The sequence below is a fragment of the Oreochromis niloticus genome, linkage group LG18 (genome assembly GCF_001858045.2).
Source record: "Oreochromis niloticus isolate F11D_XX linkage group LG18, O_niloticus_UMD_NMBU, whole genome shotgun sequence".
NCBI classification, from domain to species: Eukaryota; Metazoa; Chordata; class Actinopteri; order Cichliformes; family Cichlidae; genus Oreochromis; species Oreochromis niloticus.
Window position 1 is genome coordinate 12,356,215 of NC_031982.2, and position 17,548 is coordinate 12,373,762.

Consider the following 17,548-nt stretch of genomic DNA (forward strand, 5'->3'; position numbering starts at 1 on the left):
AATCATCACACAGATGTAATATTATCTACAGCTACTCTTAGTACCATCGATGTTAAGTTAGACTCTTTTTCTCCAATTGATCTTTCTGAGTTAACTTCAATAATTAATTCCTCCAAACCATCAACGTGTCTTTTAGACCCCATTCCTACAAAACTGCTCAAAGAAGTCCTGCCATTAATTAATTCTTCGATCTTAAATATGATCAACCTATCTCTAATAATCGGCTATGTACCACAGGCCTTCAAGCTGGCTGTAGTTAAACCTTTACTTAAAAAGCCATCTCTAGACCCAGCTGTCTTAGCTAATTATAGGCCAATCTCCAACCTTCCTTTCATATCAAAAATCCTTGAAAGAGTAGTTGTCAAACAGCTAACAGACCATCTGCAGAGGAATGGCTTATTTGAAGAGTTTCAGTCAGGTTTCAGAGCTCATCACAGCACAGAAACAGCTTTAGTGAAGGTTACAAATGATCTTCTTATGGCCTCTGACAGTGGACTCATCTCTGTGCTTGTCCTGCTAGACCTCAGTGCTGCGTTCGATACTGTTGACCATAATATCCTATTAGAGCGATTAGAACATGCTGTAGGTATTACAGGTACTGCACTGCAGTGGTTTGTATCATATCTATCTAATAGACTCCAGTTTGTACATGTAAATGGAGAGTCCTCTTCACACACTAAGGTCAATTATGGTGTTCCACAGGGTTCAGTGCTAGGACCAATTCTATTTACATTATACATGCTTCCCCTAGGCAACATCATTAGAAGACATAGCATAAATTTTCACTGCTATGCAGATGACACGCAGCTCTATCTATCCATGAAGCCAGGTAACACACACCAATTAGTTAAACTGCAGGAATGTCTTAAAGACATAAAGACCTGGATGGCCGCTAACTTTCTGCTTCTTAATTCAGATAAAACTGAGGTTATTGTACTCGGCCCTGAAAATCTTAGAAATATGGTATCTAAGCAGATTCTTACTCTGGATGGCATTACCTTGGCCTCCAGTAACACTGTGAGAAACCTTGGAGTCATTTTTGACCAGGACATGTCCTTCAATGCACATATTAAACAAATATGTAAGACTGCTTTCTTCCATTTGCGCAATATCTCTAAAATTAGAAATATCCTGTCTCAGAGTGATGCTGAAAAACTAGTTCATGCATTTATTACTTCCAGGCTGGACTACTGTAATTCACTATTATCAGGAAGTCCTAAAAACTCGCTGAGAAGCCTTCAGCTAATCCAAAATGCTGCAGCAAGAGTACTGACAGGGACTAGAAAGAGAGAGCATATTTCTCCTGTTTTGGCTTCCCTTCATTGGCTTCCTGTTAAATCCAGAATTGATTTCAAAATCCTGCTCCTCACATACAAGGTCTTAAATAATCAGGCCCCATCTTATCTTAATGACCTTGTAGTACCATATCACCCTATTAGAGCACTTCGCTCTTGCACTGCAGGCCTACTTGTTGTTCCTAGAGTATTTAAAAGTAGAATGGGAGGCAGAGCCTTCAGTTTTCAGGCCCCTCTTCTGTGGAACCAACTTCCAGTTTGGATTCGGGAGACAGACACTATCTCTACTTTCAAGATTAGGCTTAAAACTTTCCTTTTTGCTAAAGCATATAGTTAGGGCTGGACCAGGTGACCCTGAATCCTCCCTTAGTTATGCTGCAATAGACGTAGGCTGCCGGGGATTCCCATGATGCATTGAGTTTTTCCCTTCCAGTCACCTTTCTCACTCACTATGTGCTAATAGACCTCTCTGCATCGAATCATATCTGTTATTAATCTCTGTCTCTCTTCCACAGCATGTCTTTCATCCTGTTTTCCTTCTTTCACCCCAACCGGTCGCAGCAGATGGCCGCCCCTCCCTGAGCCTGGTTCTGCCGGAGGTTTCTTCCTGTTAAAAGGGAGTTTTTCCTTCCCACTGTCGCCAAAGTGCTTGCTCATAGGGGGTCATATGATTGTTGGGTTTTTCTCTGTATTTATTATTGTGCTATCTACTGTACAATATAAAGCGCCTTGAGGCGACTTTTGTTGTGATTTGGCGCTATATAAATAAAATTGAATTGAATTGAATTGAATTTATACATGAGCATCTGTCAACTCTCAAATCTTTTCCTCTGCACACTCCAAAGCATTATGCGGTTACTAGTCCCGCTTCACTTCGTTCCTCAACTACCTTGTGGGTGTGCGTGCACTTACATACATGTGTGCAGGAGGATGAATAAAGAATAAGTGTGTCTGTCAGTAAGCTGATTCCCTGCAGAGAGGCTGATACTCTACCTAATGGAAGACACTTTACAACACGGATTAACACCGTTTTACTGGTAATGCCTGCCAGCCCACACACACACACATGATCAGATAGCGTGCACGCACACAGACACACAATCTTGTTCCATCGTCCACACGAGGACACTCATTAATCTAATGCAATCCCAAGCCACTTACCCTGACTTAGAACATCAAATTTCAATGCTTTGTCCTAATCTCAATCTATTTCTCAACCTTTTTCTAAAATAAACTTTTAACCCTAAAAAAAGCACCTATGGGGACTTGTTTGAATGCTTGTCCTTACTGTGACACAAGTCCCCATATGTTGGTAAGTATTTAGGCTTAAGTCCCCACCTGAATATAAAAACAAGCTCAAAACCCCCACACATACAGAGACTCAATTTCATCACCTCATCTACGTTTTACGAGGTTTGTTCAACAGATGTTTGTTTAATTAGCTTGGCATGAACAGTGAAGGAGACGTGAGGCAGTGAAAACATAGAAAGGGAGAAACTGAAAAAAGGCATTGTAGGTGTTTGTGATGAACAAGTCATTAGTGACATACCCTAAAGCTGCAGTACAGACAACAAGAAGATTAGAAAATATGTAGTGTTACGGGGTACTCGAGATATTTTCAGCTGCGCATGATGACATTTTGGGAGAAATACTTGTTTAGGTAAGACAGTTTACCCCACTTGTGCATTTTAGTGTATGTGTAGGTCTTTCTCACCTTCTCATAGTAGATAACCTCATATTCCACGATCACTCCATTGGGTCTCTCTGGGCCCTGCCAGGCCAAAGTCACACTGTCCTTGCTCCGCCTTTCCTTCAACACTACGCTGACTATTTAAAAAATTAGAAAAAACAAAGGGAGAAAGTGTGAGTAAAAGAGAAAGTAGAGCTCTACAAGACAGGCTGGTGCAGGACCATGACATGAGAAGACCCATACTGCAATATGTCAGACATTTTATTGTGTTAATGAAACAGCTTACAAGATGTGTGACACTCACGTGTATGTCATCTGCTCATGTGATCAGTGCAAACCCCAAACCCTACGACTTCCGATCTATTCACACATCGGAGCACATGCTTGTGTGGTTTGAAAGTGTGTTTGCTTGTGCAAATGTGCGCATGTGAGTGTGTGTGTGTGTGTGTGTGTGTATGTGTGTGCATAGTTGAGAGCGACAATCAAGGCACGTGGGGATTTTAATGAGGTTAACAACCTCCTACACCCCTTTCACCTTCCTCCCACCTCTCATACGCAGCCGTAGTATGAGACCTGAAAGAGATCGTCACCTTGCTACACTTCTGTTACGCAGTCCCACCGTGTGACATATGCAAATATGATTGCACACGCAGGCAAGGGTGCAAAGATGTCATTTAGAGTCAGAGTGTTAGAGTGATGTTTCACATCAGTGTTTATAGTTCTCACATAAGCTTGATGCTATTTATAAACAGAAGATGTTCAGGCCAAAGAATATGTTGTTTTTTATTAAGTATTTACTGCATATTAAATCCCCAAATGTCTTGAAACATAATAAATAATACTGTGAAAGAGCTTCCCGGCATCAACAAATACATTCATATTCAAATTGGCATGTCTTTGTTTAGGACGTGCACATGTTCTCACCTGTCTGCGATGTTGTGACATTTATCACGACTTTTCCTTTGGGTGTTGGACTTAAGGCTGACACTCCATTCTCACTCTCAACTGTGAAGCTGTAGTTGGAGTCTGGCTCCAAGTCGGTAACCAACACAGTTGTTGACGATAGACCAAAGTTCCTGGGAACAAAATGGACGTTGCTACCGCATTTTGTGCACTTCTTGCCATCACCAGAGCACTTTGTGCAGTTGAGGTTGTAGATGATGTCTCCTCTGCCTCCAGTGTCTCTGGGTGGCGCCCACTCCAAGGTGACGCAGGTTTCATTGACAGTTGAGATGGGATTCTCAGGAGCAGATGGAGGACCTGAGAGAATACAAAGGCTCTGATCAGTTTCTGTATCTTTTTACTATTCATTATTTATTTATTGCATTTTTAAAGTTCCTTTTTAAACTGCTTTGACTACACTAAATCTAGTGTAAAGGTTTCTAAATGGAAACCTTGATGAAACTGTACACAGCATTGGTTAACCATCATTGTCACTGCCTTCAACTGTTGCTCCGAAGGACTACAAATGCCCCAAATCTCACAGGTTACAACTGGATTTAATAATGCACATCCAAATATATAGTCATCTATAAAATAGTATTACAATACATGTGGCACCCTGTTAATTAATCCAAGCTATTCTAGCGTTTAATTGGTGAGAAGCATGGCATAAAACTGTCTTTATCAGAGCCCCTCCTTGAAATATAGACAAACATTATTTTTTGAAATATCCAGTCTTTCAATGCGCATCGTCTTCATGCTCATTACCAAATTAATTGCGATTTCTATAAAGAACAGACATCACGCTGATTAAATTACAAATTTAATAACTGACTTCAACCACGAGGTGCATATTTTTCCAGTCTGTTAATTAGCTTTGAAATCGACAGTGATTGAAAGAGTTTGGCAGATTGTTACATCGAAGAATAATGTATCATATTGCACTTTCCAATTTCAATCTTAAACCTTTAAAGAAAATTCGTATAATATTAAATAGCCGATACTTGACTGCACAAAGATTTTTTACCATGTGAAATTAACTCACACCCTGAGAGTGCACTGCAGATAATAAATAGTAAGAGGACAATGATCTATGGAAAGTGCCCAGAGTAATTCTCACAAGTCAGTTGCATTTTATGATTTAGGTGGTTAATATCACTCTGAGCTTCAGCTGAAATGATTAGTTTATCACACTGTCAGTAATCATTCTCAAGGAACCAAAGAAAGTTACACGCAAATGCTCTCCATTATACCTTTAGATGGAGTGCATTCTTCTTGAAAGACAGATTAATATAACATCCAGAGTTAATACATTTGAATAATATCTTAAATGGTTTTTGTTGCATTTGAAGTAACATGATGAATTTCTTACAAGGACAGGACCGTTTTGTCTCTGAATGTACCCGAGTTCACAAACTGGGCTTTGTCACTTTAATATGTACACTTTTATGTGGGCTGTATTTTGTATATTAAAAAAAGAAAAAAAATCCAGAAAAAAGGAAACAAAAGCACTTAGCAACACTTGTGTATATATGTGTTTAAATGGATCAAGAGGTTGCAAAAACTGGATACAATCGGTTGCATAAAAAGAGCAGTTTAATGGTAACATTTACATTTTCAACACCAAATTTAGGAAAATATATTTTAGTTTTCATTAAACTCTTTTAAGACCATGGATACCTTATCTGTGGAAAGGTCAGTTCTGAATGTGAAGAATCCTTGAAACACAAACAAATCATCAAGGTAAGCTATTCCTGTCGCATGAGAACCACTCATATAGAAATCCCCGACTGTGGTTACTCACAGCACAGCAAGGCGCCAGTATTTCAACCATATGGAATTTGGCAGTACATTCCTATTCATGCTGACATCTCATCAGGGTCCTGGCTGAGCCGTGAGCCCCAGGGGGGACCAGCAGAGCTTGAGACTTTCTTGATTGGCCCTCCCAGTGCTGAGACCCGACAGCATGCGACGGAGCCCCTACTACGTATAATTGAGGCCGTTGGTTATAAATCTTCTAAAAGAGTGTGCTGACTTATTCTAATTCTGTCTTTTTTTCTTTTCTCCGTCCTCACTTCCCTAGGCCGCACTTAACTGTCCATCATCACCGTCGGTACTGATCGGCCTTTTATGACACTTAGATTATATGCCTCTGATACTCAACGATTTCCCCCACTGTTCTATTCTTTTCTTATGTCTCGAGTGTCACTCTCCATCTTTCCATGACTAACTCCCTCACCTTTTCTCCTTATTTTCTCATTTTCCTTCCTCAATCCTCCACAGTGCTCTTCACCATTCAAGAGAGATGGCGTGCGCGTGTCTGCCCATACATATTTGAACAAACCGTTACTCATTTCCAGCTGATAACACCTGTCACATCTCACCTGCTACAACGATTAATGAGTGTAATCTACCATAACTTGATAATGGGTTTGAGTATGAGTGTGCATGCGTGTGTGTGTGTGTGTGCACGCGTTCCTCCATATTTCTCAAGTTCAGTCTCTCTCCTCTGCCATGACAATGTCCTTTCCCGCCTCCACTTCCCTCCGTCTATCTTAATCTATCTGTTTCTGTTTCTCCTGCACACTCAATCATCCCCCATCTTTTTGCGTCCTCTCTGTGTCTTTCCATGACTATGTAGCCCAAACCCTCTGGCTGTATGTGTGTGTGTGTGTGTGTGTGTGTGTCTACGTGTAAGAGAGAACGGAAACCGAAAGAGAAAGCATTTGAACCACGTATCTGTGTGCTGTTCTTACAGCAAACTGATTACATGAAAAGTAACTAAATAATTTCATAGCCCAACAATTATTTCACTAGTGAAATGTATTGTGAACTAGTGAATTGTAGTGAATATTCTGATTGTGATGGCTTGAACTTTCTGACAGTGTTTGAATGACTCACGTGTGCAAGCCGTTGAGCGAGGGTCGTTCTCAGCACGATAGAAACCTTTCTCACAAATGCACTCTGTGGCTTGTTCCTGTGGGGAGGAGCTGTGAGGGGGGCATTTGGTGCAGTAGGCATCTGTAGCTGAAGCTTTGTAGGTGCCAGGTCTGCACGCTGGAGCGAGGAAAGAAGATGAATATGGAATAAGAAGTTGTGCCATTGCAACAAACACAATACACAGTCAGCATTTATCAACCATAAAGAAAAGTGTTGCAAAACTGTTTTGCTGTGAACACTTAAACACAAATTTACTATATTGTTGTTTGTAATGTGATGATAAAAGCTAGTAGTTGCAATTGTAGCAGAAATCCCTGCCTTGCTACAATGTGATTGTCTGAATTTGGCTGGTTTGGACATAATTTCTGTCAGTTACTGTGACATTGTACAGGCCAAAGAAATTGCTGAGCTCTGAGAACAAAGCAGTGTTGCTAGAGAGACAAGAAATACACACAATCAGATGACTACTTTTGTTTTTATCTCTCGATCAAAAAATCCAAACAATCTGAATTTATGTCTGCACGTGTCTCTCATCTGCCATGAAGTTTTGTCATCAAGTCCCCAAATCTCACTTTTAAGTTAACATGGCTATCATAATTTATATACACAAATAATACAGAATTAAACTTGAAGGCTGCACATATTAAAGAGAAGTCAGAGAAAAACTTGCAAGTGTCCTACCCTTCTTCAAAAATGGTTATTGTTTGTCCAAGTTCTTATTTTGACTCTTAGTTATGTTTTAAAGTTAAGGGTGGTCAAGTGTATCACTGCACAGTAACATGAGTGCTGGTGTTGCCACTCTTAACTAAAACTACATTATTAACCCAGTTTGCTTCCTAATATAGACTTTGTAAACAACACCAAATGAACACAAACCACATTTTGTCCCTCTCAACCAAGTAACTGCTTTGCCTAAATGTAACCAAGCAGTTTCAGTCTCAGTGCAAAAAACATGTGAAAATGAAAGCAAATGGTACGACTGGAGCTTAAAAACGATCTCTTCGAGACTTCTTAATACATACTTTTTTGGCCTTTTGCAGTAGAAATAGTCTTATATCTCATTTAAAGATCAATATGATTGTTTGTTCAGATAAGATGGTTACAATTCTACAACATGTACAAAAAAATACAACCAACGCAGTAAAACATTTTTCTTTTCTTCTGTTTTTTTTTAACAGATAGATACTACAGATACAGGTGGGTCACAGAATGTGCCATGCAGCGCTCGTGGCAAAGAACAAGAAAACAAAGTTTGATTTAATATGTTGTGACAATAGGTCTACGTGAGCGCCTTTCACATGAGGCTAAAAGACTGGTGTAACAACAGGGTTGTACGATACAATAACACAGTTCAACAGCAGATCAACTGTCATTCCTGTTATATAAGCATTAGATCTTCGGGCAACCAAGGGCTCAAAAATATATACAGCCGCAGTCACAGCGATAGTTACAATAATATAATATGAGTACTGGTAGAGCTGTTACAGTAGCTGCACATTAGTCATTATGTGGAGTCATAAAACTGGGGAGGGAAAACCGTGATACCGCTCAACGGGAGCAACCTACTGTAATAGACTGGGGACGTGAATGATTTCCCTTTTGCATCCTAGGCAGGAAAATAGAATTCCTGACTTTCCCTTTGGTAATCTGAATATAGATTACGCACGTATTTATTTATACATTCATAGTCCTGGTATTCCCATTATTGCGAGGCTTTTTCTGCCACGGTGGTAAATAGTATTACAGTATACAAAACTCTATGTAAGGAAAATGAGGGTGTCTCAAATGCAATTTGATAGGTGTCTGGTGTGTGTATGTGCACGTTTGTGTGGATATGTATACGTGCGGCTATGAACAGGTTGGATCAATGATGCGACCGATTCCACCAGGTGCTGATTGCACGTTCGTGCACCAAGCGCTCGTGTGTGAGAAGGTGTTAAGTATGCAGCGTGTGTGTGTGCGAACGCATGTGTTCGCCTGCTGATTGCTTGTGCTGCTGGTGAAGGTCACGGATTTAATCAAGCTACGCGTCACTTGTCCCAGAAAGGCTGTATATTACCACGCTAACACACACACGCACGCATATTCAATGCCGCGGTTAACCTGCAGACAGCGGAATAGAAAAGTGGCCTAAAAGTAGTGTGATTTCTCACTGTGCAGGTAAGTTCCTCCACCTGGATGCTGTGTGCTCACATACAGACAGTATTTTTAGGTAAATCATTCATCATAGGGGAGCAAAGTCCACTGGCACAATCCCCAAAAGACCTGAGAGAACACTGGAAAAAAAAAAGGGGGATGTGGGTGTGTAGGTGTAAAAATGAGAGAAAGAAAATGAGAAAGAAACGAAAGGAAAATAAAGGGAGTGGTAATTCTCAAAGGGTTTCTGCTCTCTTTCCTCCTTCCTGTCAGCCTTTAAGGTAATGGGTGCCTATGTGCTGTGCTGGTGACTGTGTGTGTTCCTGTTGGCTGGGCCGTAGGAGCAAGGTGGAAAAGCGTCTTTTCTCCTGGGGGGGACGTTGCATCCGGAGAGTCCTGGCTACAGGCTCTAGCCAGCCACAGAGGCACAAAGGGCCTCAGCGGTAAAGGACAGACAGGGCACCCTATGCCAGCCTTGGCACACATACAACCGCCTGATCAAAAACTTTGTTCAAGAATGGTGACTTGGCCAGTCTGAGTAGAGCTTCCTTATCCTCATGTGCTGCTTTCTACTCCCCTTTTCCACCTCTTTTACTTTCAAAGTAACCCTTTTCCTTCTCTCTCTCTCTCCTTTCTCCCTCTCTCTGCTTCTCTCGCTACTTTTCTCAAGCTACTCCCAGTGTGTGCCCCATGGGAAATATGTTACTTGAGTTGGTTCCCTTATGATTAATGATTTACCACAGATATAAAAAGGGACAAGAAGCCTGAAGCAGTAAGACAGTGATCACATAAACATACACACAAAGCAGACACACACAAGAGCAAAAGTTTAGACACAAAAACTATGTCGTAGAACTATGAGCTAACTCCAAATTAACATTTTCCTCAGCTGACAGTGTTGTGTGTGTGTGTGCGCGTGTTTTTCAGATCTGTGTATGCATTTCTGCGTATGATAAAGAGTGGCCTCAGATCCAGTGTCCTATTAATTATTCATGTGGTCACCAGAGAGAGTCGGTGTATTTATGCCAATCGATAGCTCTTAGATATGATATAGTACTGCTACTCAAGACACACCCTCAGTCACCATGCACTGATTGAGATGGGAACAGCATAACTTCTTCCTTTGGGAAAAACACTGTACACAAGAGATGATTGAGTTCTGTTCCACTCCACAACTTATTGTTTTATAGGACCACAAAAACTGATTAGTTCGATAAATCTATTATAAAATGCCAGAAAAAAAATAAAAATAAACATATTGCAGTTTCCCAGGGCCCTTTGAAGTCCTGTGTGTACACAAACTCCATAGAAAAGCTATTCTTAGCTGCCAGGTCTCAAAAGAGTTGCCACTGCTGAAGTGCCTTAAACCTGCAATTATGCACAGGAAGTGACTCCCTTCCAGCTGTGCAGAAATCTTTGACAAAATGACTTTACGTCTTCAGATTTAATACCTCAGTAAAAACTTTCCTAGTGTTTTTGTGGTCCCAGTACCCAGTTTCAAATCTTTTGGAATATACAAAGTGTTCATTTTGTATATACACAGTGATGGAACCCTTCACGTACCCCCTAAGTGCCCAAGAATAAAATAGGTGATTAAACAGGGTGTGTTTTATGGGATGGCAACCTTGCAATCGATAAGCTGTTGTCATATGAGCTTGTGGTGTCTTCAGTTTCTCAGTCAGAGCCACTTCTTCTCTTAACTTACAGTTTCACAAACTATAGCCCAAGGTCTAAACTTCAGACTTGAAACGCAGGAGTCAATAAACAAACAGGTCCATCATCTATATAGTGTTTATAGGCACTCAGCAAAATATATATTCATCAACAAAGAATTTTCATCCTCTGACTTTTTTAGTATCTATTAACTCATGGTTTTGGTTTATTTTCCTCACAGTCTGACAGTTCTGGTTCACTCCCAGCACCCATCAGCCTTACTTTCAGCCCAAGGAGACAGTTGTTTTCAGTTAACAGGTAGTGCGAGGTAGTTATAATAATGGGGTTTTATAAACCCATTGCTCAACACCAAATGACAGACAGTTAGCAGCTAAAAAAGCCAGTAAAGCATTTAGTAGATGAAATAGCAAACACCTGCCTCAGGAATCGCTGGAGGGAAAAGAAACGCAAATGTTCGGCTACAACAGTTCATCAGGTGATCAGATTCTTGAATTACTTTTTCTCGTGTTTGCATTCAGCATATAAGACTCTTTTCGTACAGATTTTCGAGGTTTAACGATTAAACCTGAGCAAACGCTCCTTGAATCTCATAAGAAAAAAGGAAAACTGCCAATGTTCACATGCCAGAAGCTGTGACAGTTTGTGACCATTTTTTTCTTGACAAATGACTCAAATCGTCACCAAAATAGCGGTTAACGTCCTCTTTACTGACAAATTACATGCGCGTTTGTTCCCAGTCACTTTCCTCCTTTTAGTAGGCATAAAATGAATGCGCTGTGTTAGAACAGTGGTTCACAGCCTTTTTATTCCTTCCCTCGAGGATGAATATATTACAATCTCATCCCACACTTCTGCACACGTAGCCTTTACAGTCAATTTAAATTATCCTGTTCAAGGGTCACGTATGTATGGAGCTGGTTGACTTTGTCTGTGGGCAAAGCTCTGACCTATGCCGTGATTAATGATTCCTGGCAGCTCTGATGACCCCTCGAGCCAGTTCAGGATACATTCTAACACGTTAGCTGTGTTTCTGTATGAACCGCTACGCTTCAGCAGTGATTAATTGCTTACACGAAAAACAGAAGCTGCTGACTGCAATAGTTCGGGAAATGTGTTCCATTAATGTTCAATAGGTCCTTTAAAGATTTAGACGCAAGTGTACGCACAGGAACGCAAGCACGATATCTCACCGTCAGAATCATTACACGCTAATTACATTCAACCAGGCGCTTCTGAACGTATGCAAAATCACCTCCGCTGCATTCTTCTGACACAAACACTTCCTCTGGTTGACGGTGAGTGCTCTCCTCCTCTTCACTTCCCTTACAAAAGTTTAAGTGCTAATTGCTCCGTTCGTTTGCTTACTGTCGCGCTCGGTTCAAGTCAAATATTGGCTCTCGGCCGGCTTTACCATAAAGGGCAGAAAAGAGGAGAAAATTGCGCGTGTGTTTGTGCATAGGTGGGGGGTACACTGTGTGTGAAAGGCCGTGTTCAGCTGGGAGGAAAGTTGTGTAAAGCTTGCTGGCCCATGGGAGATGAGCTCCATAATTGTCACCATGGCAACAGCCTTTCAAGATGGAACCCTTCGAGTACCCCTCAAGTGCCACAGCTCCCGGAGCACAGAGCAGTCTGTGTTCGAGTGAGAGTGTGTGTCTGTGTGTAAGTGCGTGTGTATATATACACATCCCCGAGTTGAAGCCAGCTACTTAAAAATTGATACATCAAGCGTCAGTGGAGAAATCTGACAAGATTGAAAGTGACGTCCTTTATGACCACCGGGGTCACATCTGTAGGTGGGTTTGTTTGTGTTCATGTGTACATGCCTGTGAAACGTGTTTTCAGTCGAGCTGACATTGTTGTCACACAAAACAAACCTCAGGAAGATGGTCAAAAATAGCATACGTGAAAAAAATTATGTGCAAAAAAAGAAATGAATAAAAATGGCGGCCATCGAGCCAGGTTTACGGCGTGCTTTACACCAAACGTGTGATACACAAAATAAAATACACAGTTCCATTACATGCTTAATGGTGCTTCACTATATAAACACATCATTTTGATTAATTGATTAACTGGAGCACAGCAAAGAGTGTGTACCTTTTAACAGCGGCAGAGGAGCATAACCCATGTGACTTTATTAACTGAAAATGTGCCGGTGACGTAAATGATTTCACACGTTAATAAGTGGAAGTAGCGTATGAGGTGTTGTGTGCGGTGTAGGGTTCTGTTTATAGAGACCAAAGTAAAGTGTGTGTGGAGCTCTGTGCATGTGTGTAGTAATGAGGAGATCTGTGTGAGATAGAGATGTCAGCATCCAGAGTCCAGCCCCCTGCTGAGATCCTCTAATCCTTAATCGGAGTTCATAACAACATTTAACACCATAATATTCGCCATTACTACTAATCCTGCCCCACACATGCACACTCACATAAACACACAATTCCTGTGCAAGCATTCTGGGTTAAGAAATATCCCAAAGAAAGAAGGTATGTGCCTTATTATAAAGTCAAGTTTGACACAAATCTATATGAAATTATTGGCAAAACTGTCACCTGCAAGCACAAATTGCATTGCAGAGTGCATAGGCTTATTTGCAAACACACTAAAGCTGACAGCAATGCTAATGTGACTCTTTGTTCACTAGCATACTGGGATTCAGCGCGCTAAAAAATACATTTTAATGACTCATTCGAATATTTGTAGACTCTGATTTTTTAACATCAGAGAGATTTACTTGTTCTAGCAGGAAAGGCTACTGAAAAAACAATATATTGCAAATAGGAAACAAACAGAACAGACGTTGCCAGTATCAAGGGATACTTGCTGTACATGCATTTAGCTGCATAATTATAATAAATGAAGAAATGCCATATGAGATGAAAATCTATGTGTATAGACAGTCCATCCCACCATAGAAAAGGTGTTAAAATACGCTGCCAAGATGTTTATGATGGAATCTATTTATTTACAAATGTAGGACTGTACGGAAATACGAGGGATATGGCTTATAGAAAAACACCTCATAATTAATCAGAAGCATATCTGTTTTCTGTGAGTGGCAGTTCTGGAAATGCTCTGCTGTTAAAGACACGGGCCTTGAGGTTTTAGTGTACAGTGAGTTTACACTACTGACACCCAGTTCAGCTGCTACTGCTCAACACATGTGAGGGAAGCTCACAGTGGGGTTATTCTTAAAACTCTGATGTTTTCTTTGAAAGCACATGATGTATAGCAGCAGTTGCTTTTAACCGACTCTAGCAAGTTAGGATCACATGTTTGCAGAGCGGGCATGATCCGTGACCACATGGAAGCCATAGACCTCTATGATTGATGCCTCTGGACAGACCCTTACTCTATTTATGGCGTCTTACAACTTCTCTGACACGCGCGCGCATAAAGGCACAAGACCACAGTGGATATGAAATGGTTTGTGATGTGCAGTACATGAAGCACATGAGTACACCCAGGCTGATTTCTGATCTACTCTCTGTCCCCTGGACATCAGCCAATTACTGAGAGCGGCCAAGGGGAACTACAGGCTGAAGCCCTCTCTCTCTTCCTAATTCTCTCCATATCTGTCTTTTTTCGTCCTTTCTTTGTTTCTGTTTTTCTCTAACTTTCTGTGTCCCCTACTGTCTGTCTACTTATGTTTTACTTCCATTCTCACCATCTCTATTTGATTCTCATTATGTGTGTGTGTGTGTGTGTGTGTGTCAGAGAGAGAGAGAGAGTGAGAGAGCAAAAGAAAGACTGCGTATGTATGTGTGTCTTTATTTCCCAGTGGGCTGTCTGTCATACTTTGACCCTGACCTTCTCCAGAGCTCTTGCACAAATATTTACTCTCTCGCTGACAGGCACACACACATACACAAACCGCTCGAAAAAAAAGAGAAAAAAAATCAGGGAAAGAGAGCGAAAAAGAGAGAGCTCAATTTCAGTACAATTAAAGCAAACCACATCTACACAGAAACGCACTTTTCTAGTGGTAACCCAAGATGATGGCTCGCTAATTTTGAGCCTGGGTGATTATCTTGCCGTCTAAAAACAGATAAAATAGATCCCAGGTGCATGTGTGTTTCTGTGTGAGCGGGGGTCATGGGTGAGGGACGGAAAGAAAGAGAGGGAGAAAGCATGACAGGCCAATAGAAGTCTGCTGGGAGTTTGACTCACAGTCTGAATAACTTATTCTTCTGTCTGTTTTGCCATCAAGATAAAAGGCTGTAGGAACACAGCATCTCCTTTTGAACAAAGCCCACCAGACCGACACCAAAACACACACAAAGAGCAAACTTTTACTATTAACACACAACTTTTTGCCTCAGTAGGCACGTGCAGCTTAAATATCTTCATTAAAACATTACACACACACACACACACACACACGGCAGTAAACGTGCCCACATCGGCCGGCCCCGTGACCAGAAGAGTGTGTGTAGGAGGGGCAGTGAGCCTCCTTTACTCATCCACGTTATTTTCAGTTCATCACTCTCAATAATTCATTTTCTGAGGCAGGCAAGGAAAGGAGAGCCCTGTGGCTGTTTCTCTGTGTCAGTCATAAACACTCTGCCAGATGTACCTGTCATGTGGGACGCCATATTTTCACTGCCTTTAATCTGTGTGTGGGCAGTGGATGACTTTGTCAGCCAAACTCGCAGCAAATCGAATTGAGATAGCAGGAAAATTTGCACTTGTATGTTTCAATCTCTTTCAAAGTTGAAGACCGCAACATGTTTAGGATTTATAAAGAGCTAGCACTAAAGCAGCAGGAAACAATGTTTAAGCTTCCTGCCTTCCTCAAGGTCACACTGGATCAAAAAAACGTATTTAGAGTTAGTTTCTAAGTGTGTGCTTATTTATGATACTTCTATTTCTGTGTGTGTGTGTGTGTCTGTGCTTCAATCTATATCTGAGAGATATAGAGTTGCCTGGTTAAGAGTAAAGTGTTCCATAAATACATTCCCTATATGTATGCCCCTTACTCAAGGTAAAGCAAGTCAAGGCTGTCACGCACAGAAGATACAAGCCATGGGAAAAATACCAATGCATGTTTTACATAAAAAAAATTGCTCAATTCAGTCCTGCAGAAGCTTTTTATCTGAATAAATATCGACAAAACAATTAGATCTTCAGCCAGATCTACAAATGAAGCAGCCTTGAAAGCTAATGACACTCGTAGACCTAAATGATGTCCTTTTAGCATCGGAATGCAGCTGGGTGCCAAGAAGCCACAAGGAGAGGACTCTGTGATTCATGCTGCTATTTTCAGCCTAATTTAAATGATTTAACCTCAAATTGTATGTTTGCAGTTTGTTTGTTGGAGATGTTACCCTCTTGTTCTTCAACAATAATTCTTTATAACCTATAATACATTCACGAGTACAATGAAACAGTGTCCTTGGGTTGTCCTTGTTGCTCTTGGAAAATAAAATAGACAAACACACACTATTAGAAGTTTCTCACGGTATACTGAAGTTTTTCGAAACTTGATCACCTATAATATCGACAAAAACATTTAGGTGTGATTATTAGGTAAGTTCTAGAGGTTTAAGGAGGATCTATCACGTTCTCATTTAGTCACACAGAAAATTAAGTTCAATTCAGCTTCATTTACAATATGTAGCACCACTTTACAACAACAGTCCCCTCAAGGCACTTTAAATTGTCTGGTAAAGACCCTACAATATTAGAAAGAAACTCCAATGACCACATGACCCCCTATGAGCAAGCACATGGGGACAGAGGGAAGGAAAAACACCCTCGTAACAGAAAGAAGATTCTGGAAGGACCAGACTCAGGGACGGACACCCATTTGCTGCGACGGCCAGTTGCCAGTTGGGTGTGAGCAGAAGGAGACAGGATAATAGACACACTATGGGAGAGAGTGTTTAAACACAGTAATAAACACACACCTCTAGTGCAGCCTAAACCTTTTGCAAAATAACGAAGGGATGTTCAGGTCACCGGATCCAGCCCTAACTATAACGATAAGGAATGTATTACTATATATAGTTCTGTGCCTAATCTTAAAAGTAGAGTGTCTCTTTCAGGAGAGTGGCCTGATAGCTGAAGGCTCTACTTCTTATTTGACTTTTAGAAACTCTAGGAAATGGTATAAGATAGTAATGTTTTTGTATCCAGTTTTGCCAAGACTCCATGAAAAAGTATTTTTTTCATAATGTTGACAAGCAGGCAAAAAATACTGCGTTCTCCTTTTCAGACCACTGACATTCACCTCTCCCTGCAAATTCTTTGCCTCGCATCTCTTCCCAGAAAAAGGCAAATCATTTCCAGCAAACAGTTTTTACTACCTAGACAAGGCGTCGTTCAAGCCTACAGGCATCGCTGAAAATTTCTACCTATACCACTACAGCAGCTGGCCTGGAAAGCAAAGAGAAAATTAATGATGGAACTTTGTGCTTTGTTCTTGCTCTTTGTTCCGTCTAACGCTGCAGCTGAAAAGTCATTTGGAATTTTGTGAATGCTACCTTCTGGCTGTGAAACAATAGTACAGCTGTAATAAATAGGAAAGCAGCAGCGAATTGAACTACATCTGTACACTGGAGCTGAGCAACAATGCCTGTGCAGTGCCAGACCTATCAACCTGACAGGGTGATCGTACATCTGGAAGTAATCCATAAACTAGAAAGAGAAAGAGGGAGGGATGAGGGGAAAGGGTCAATGGCCGCCTTCCTGTTCCTGAGCTTCCTGTTCAACAAACCCACTGGCTACGTGCAGGCGCCTTTGATTTTAAACTGAGAAAACTGGAGACTGATTCAAGACCATAGAAATGTGAAAATTATGAACTTTCCCATGAGTGCGCACATGTTTATCCCTAACTGGAACTCAACGGCATATGGAAGATGCCAATTAA

General features: G+C 41.0%; 1 protein-coding gene across 2 annotated transcripts in view; it reads right to left on the reverse strand.

Moving 5' to 3' along the window:
• The window catches only part of epha4b (eph receptor A4b), an 81,525-nt gene that overhangs the window by 35,206 nt on the left and 28,771 nt on the right, over window positions 1-17,548 (reverse strand). For both annotated transcript variants that reach the window (XM_005476120.3, XM_005476119.3), the window contains exons 6-8: window positions 6,829-6,984; window positions 3,910-4,245; window positions 3,010-3,122 (exon numbers count right to left, since the gene is read on the reverse strand). In XM_005476120.3, coding sequence (XP_005476177.1) covers window positions 3,010-3,122; window positions 3,910-4,245; window positions 6,829-6,984 — 605 coding nt within the window. The remainder of the gene's footprint in view (window positions 1-3,009; window positions 3,123-3,909; window positions 4,246-6,828; window positions 6,985-17,548) is intronic.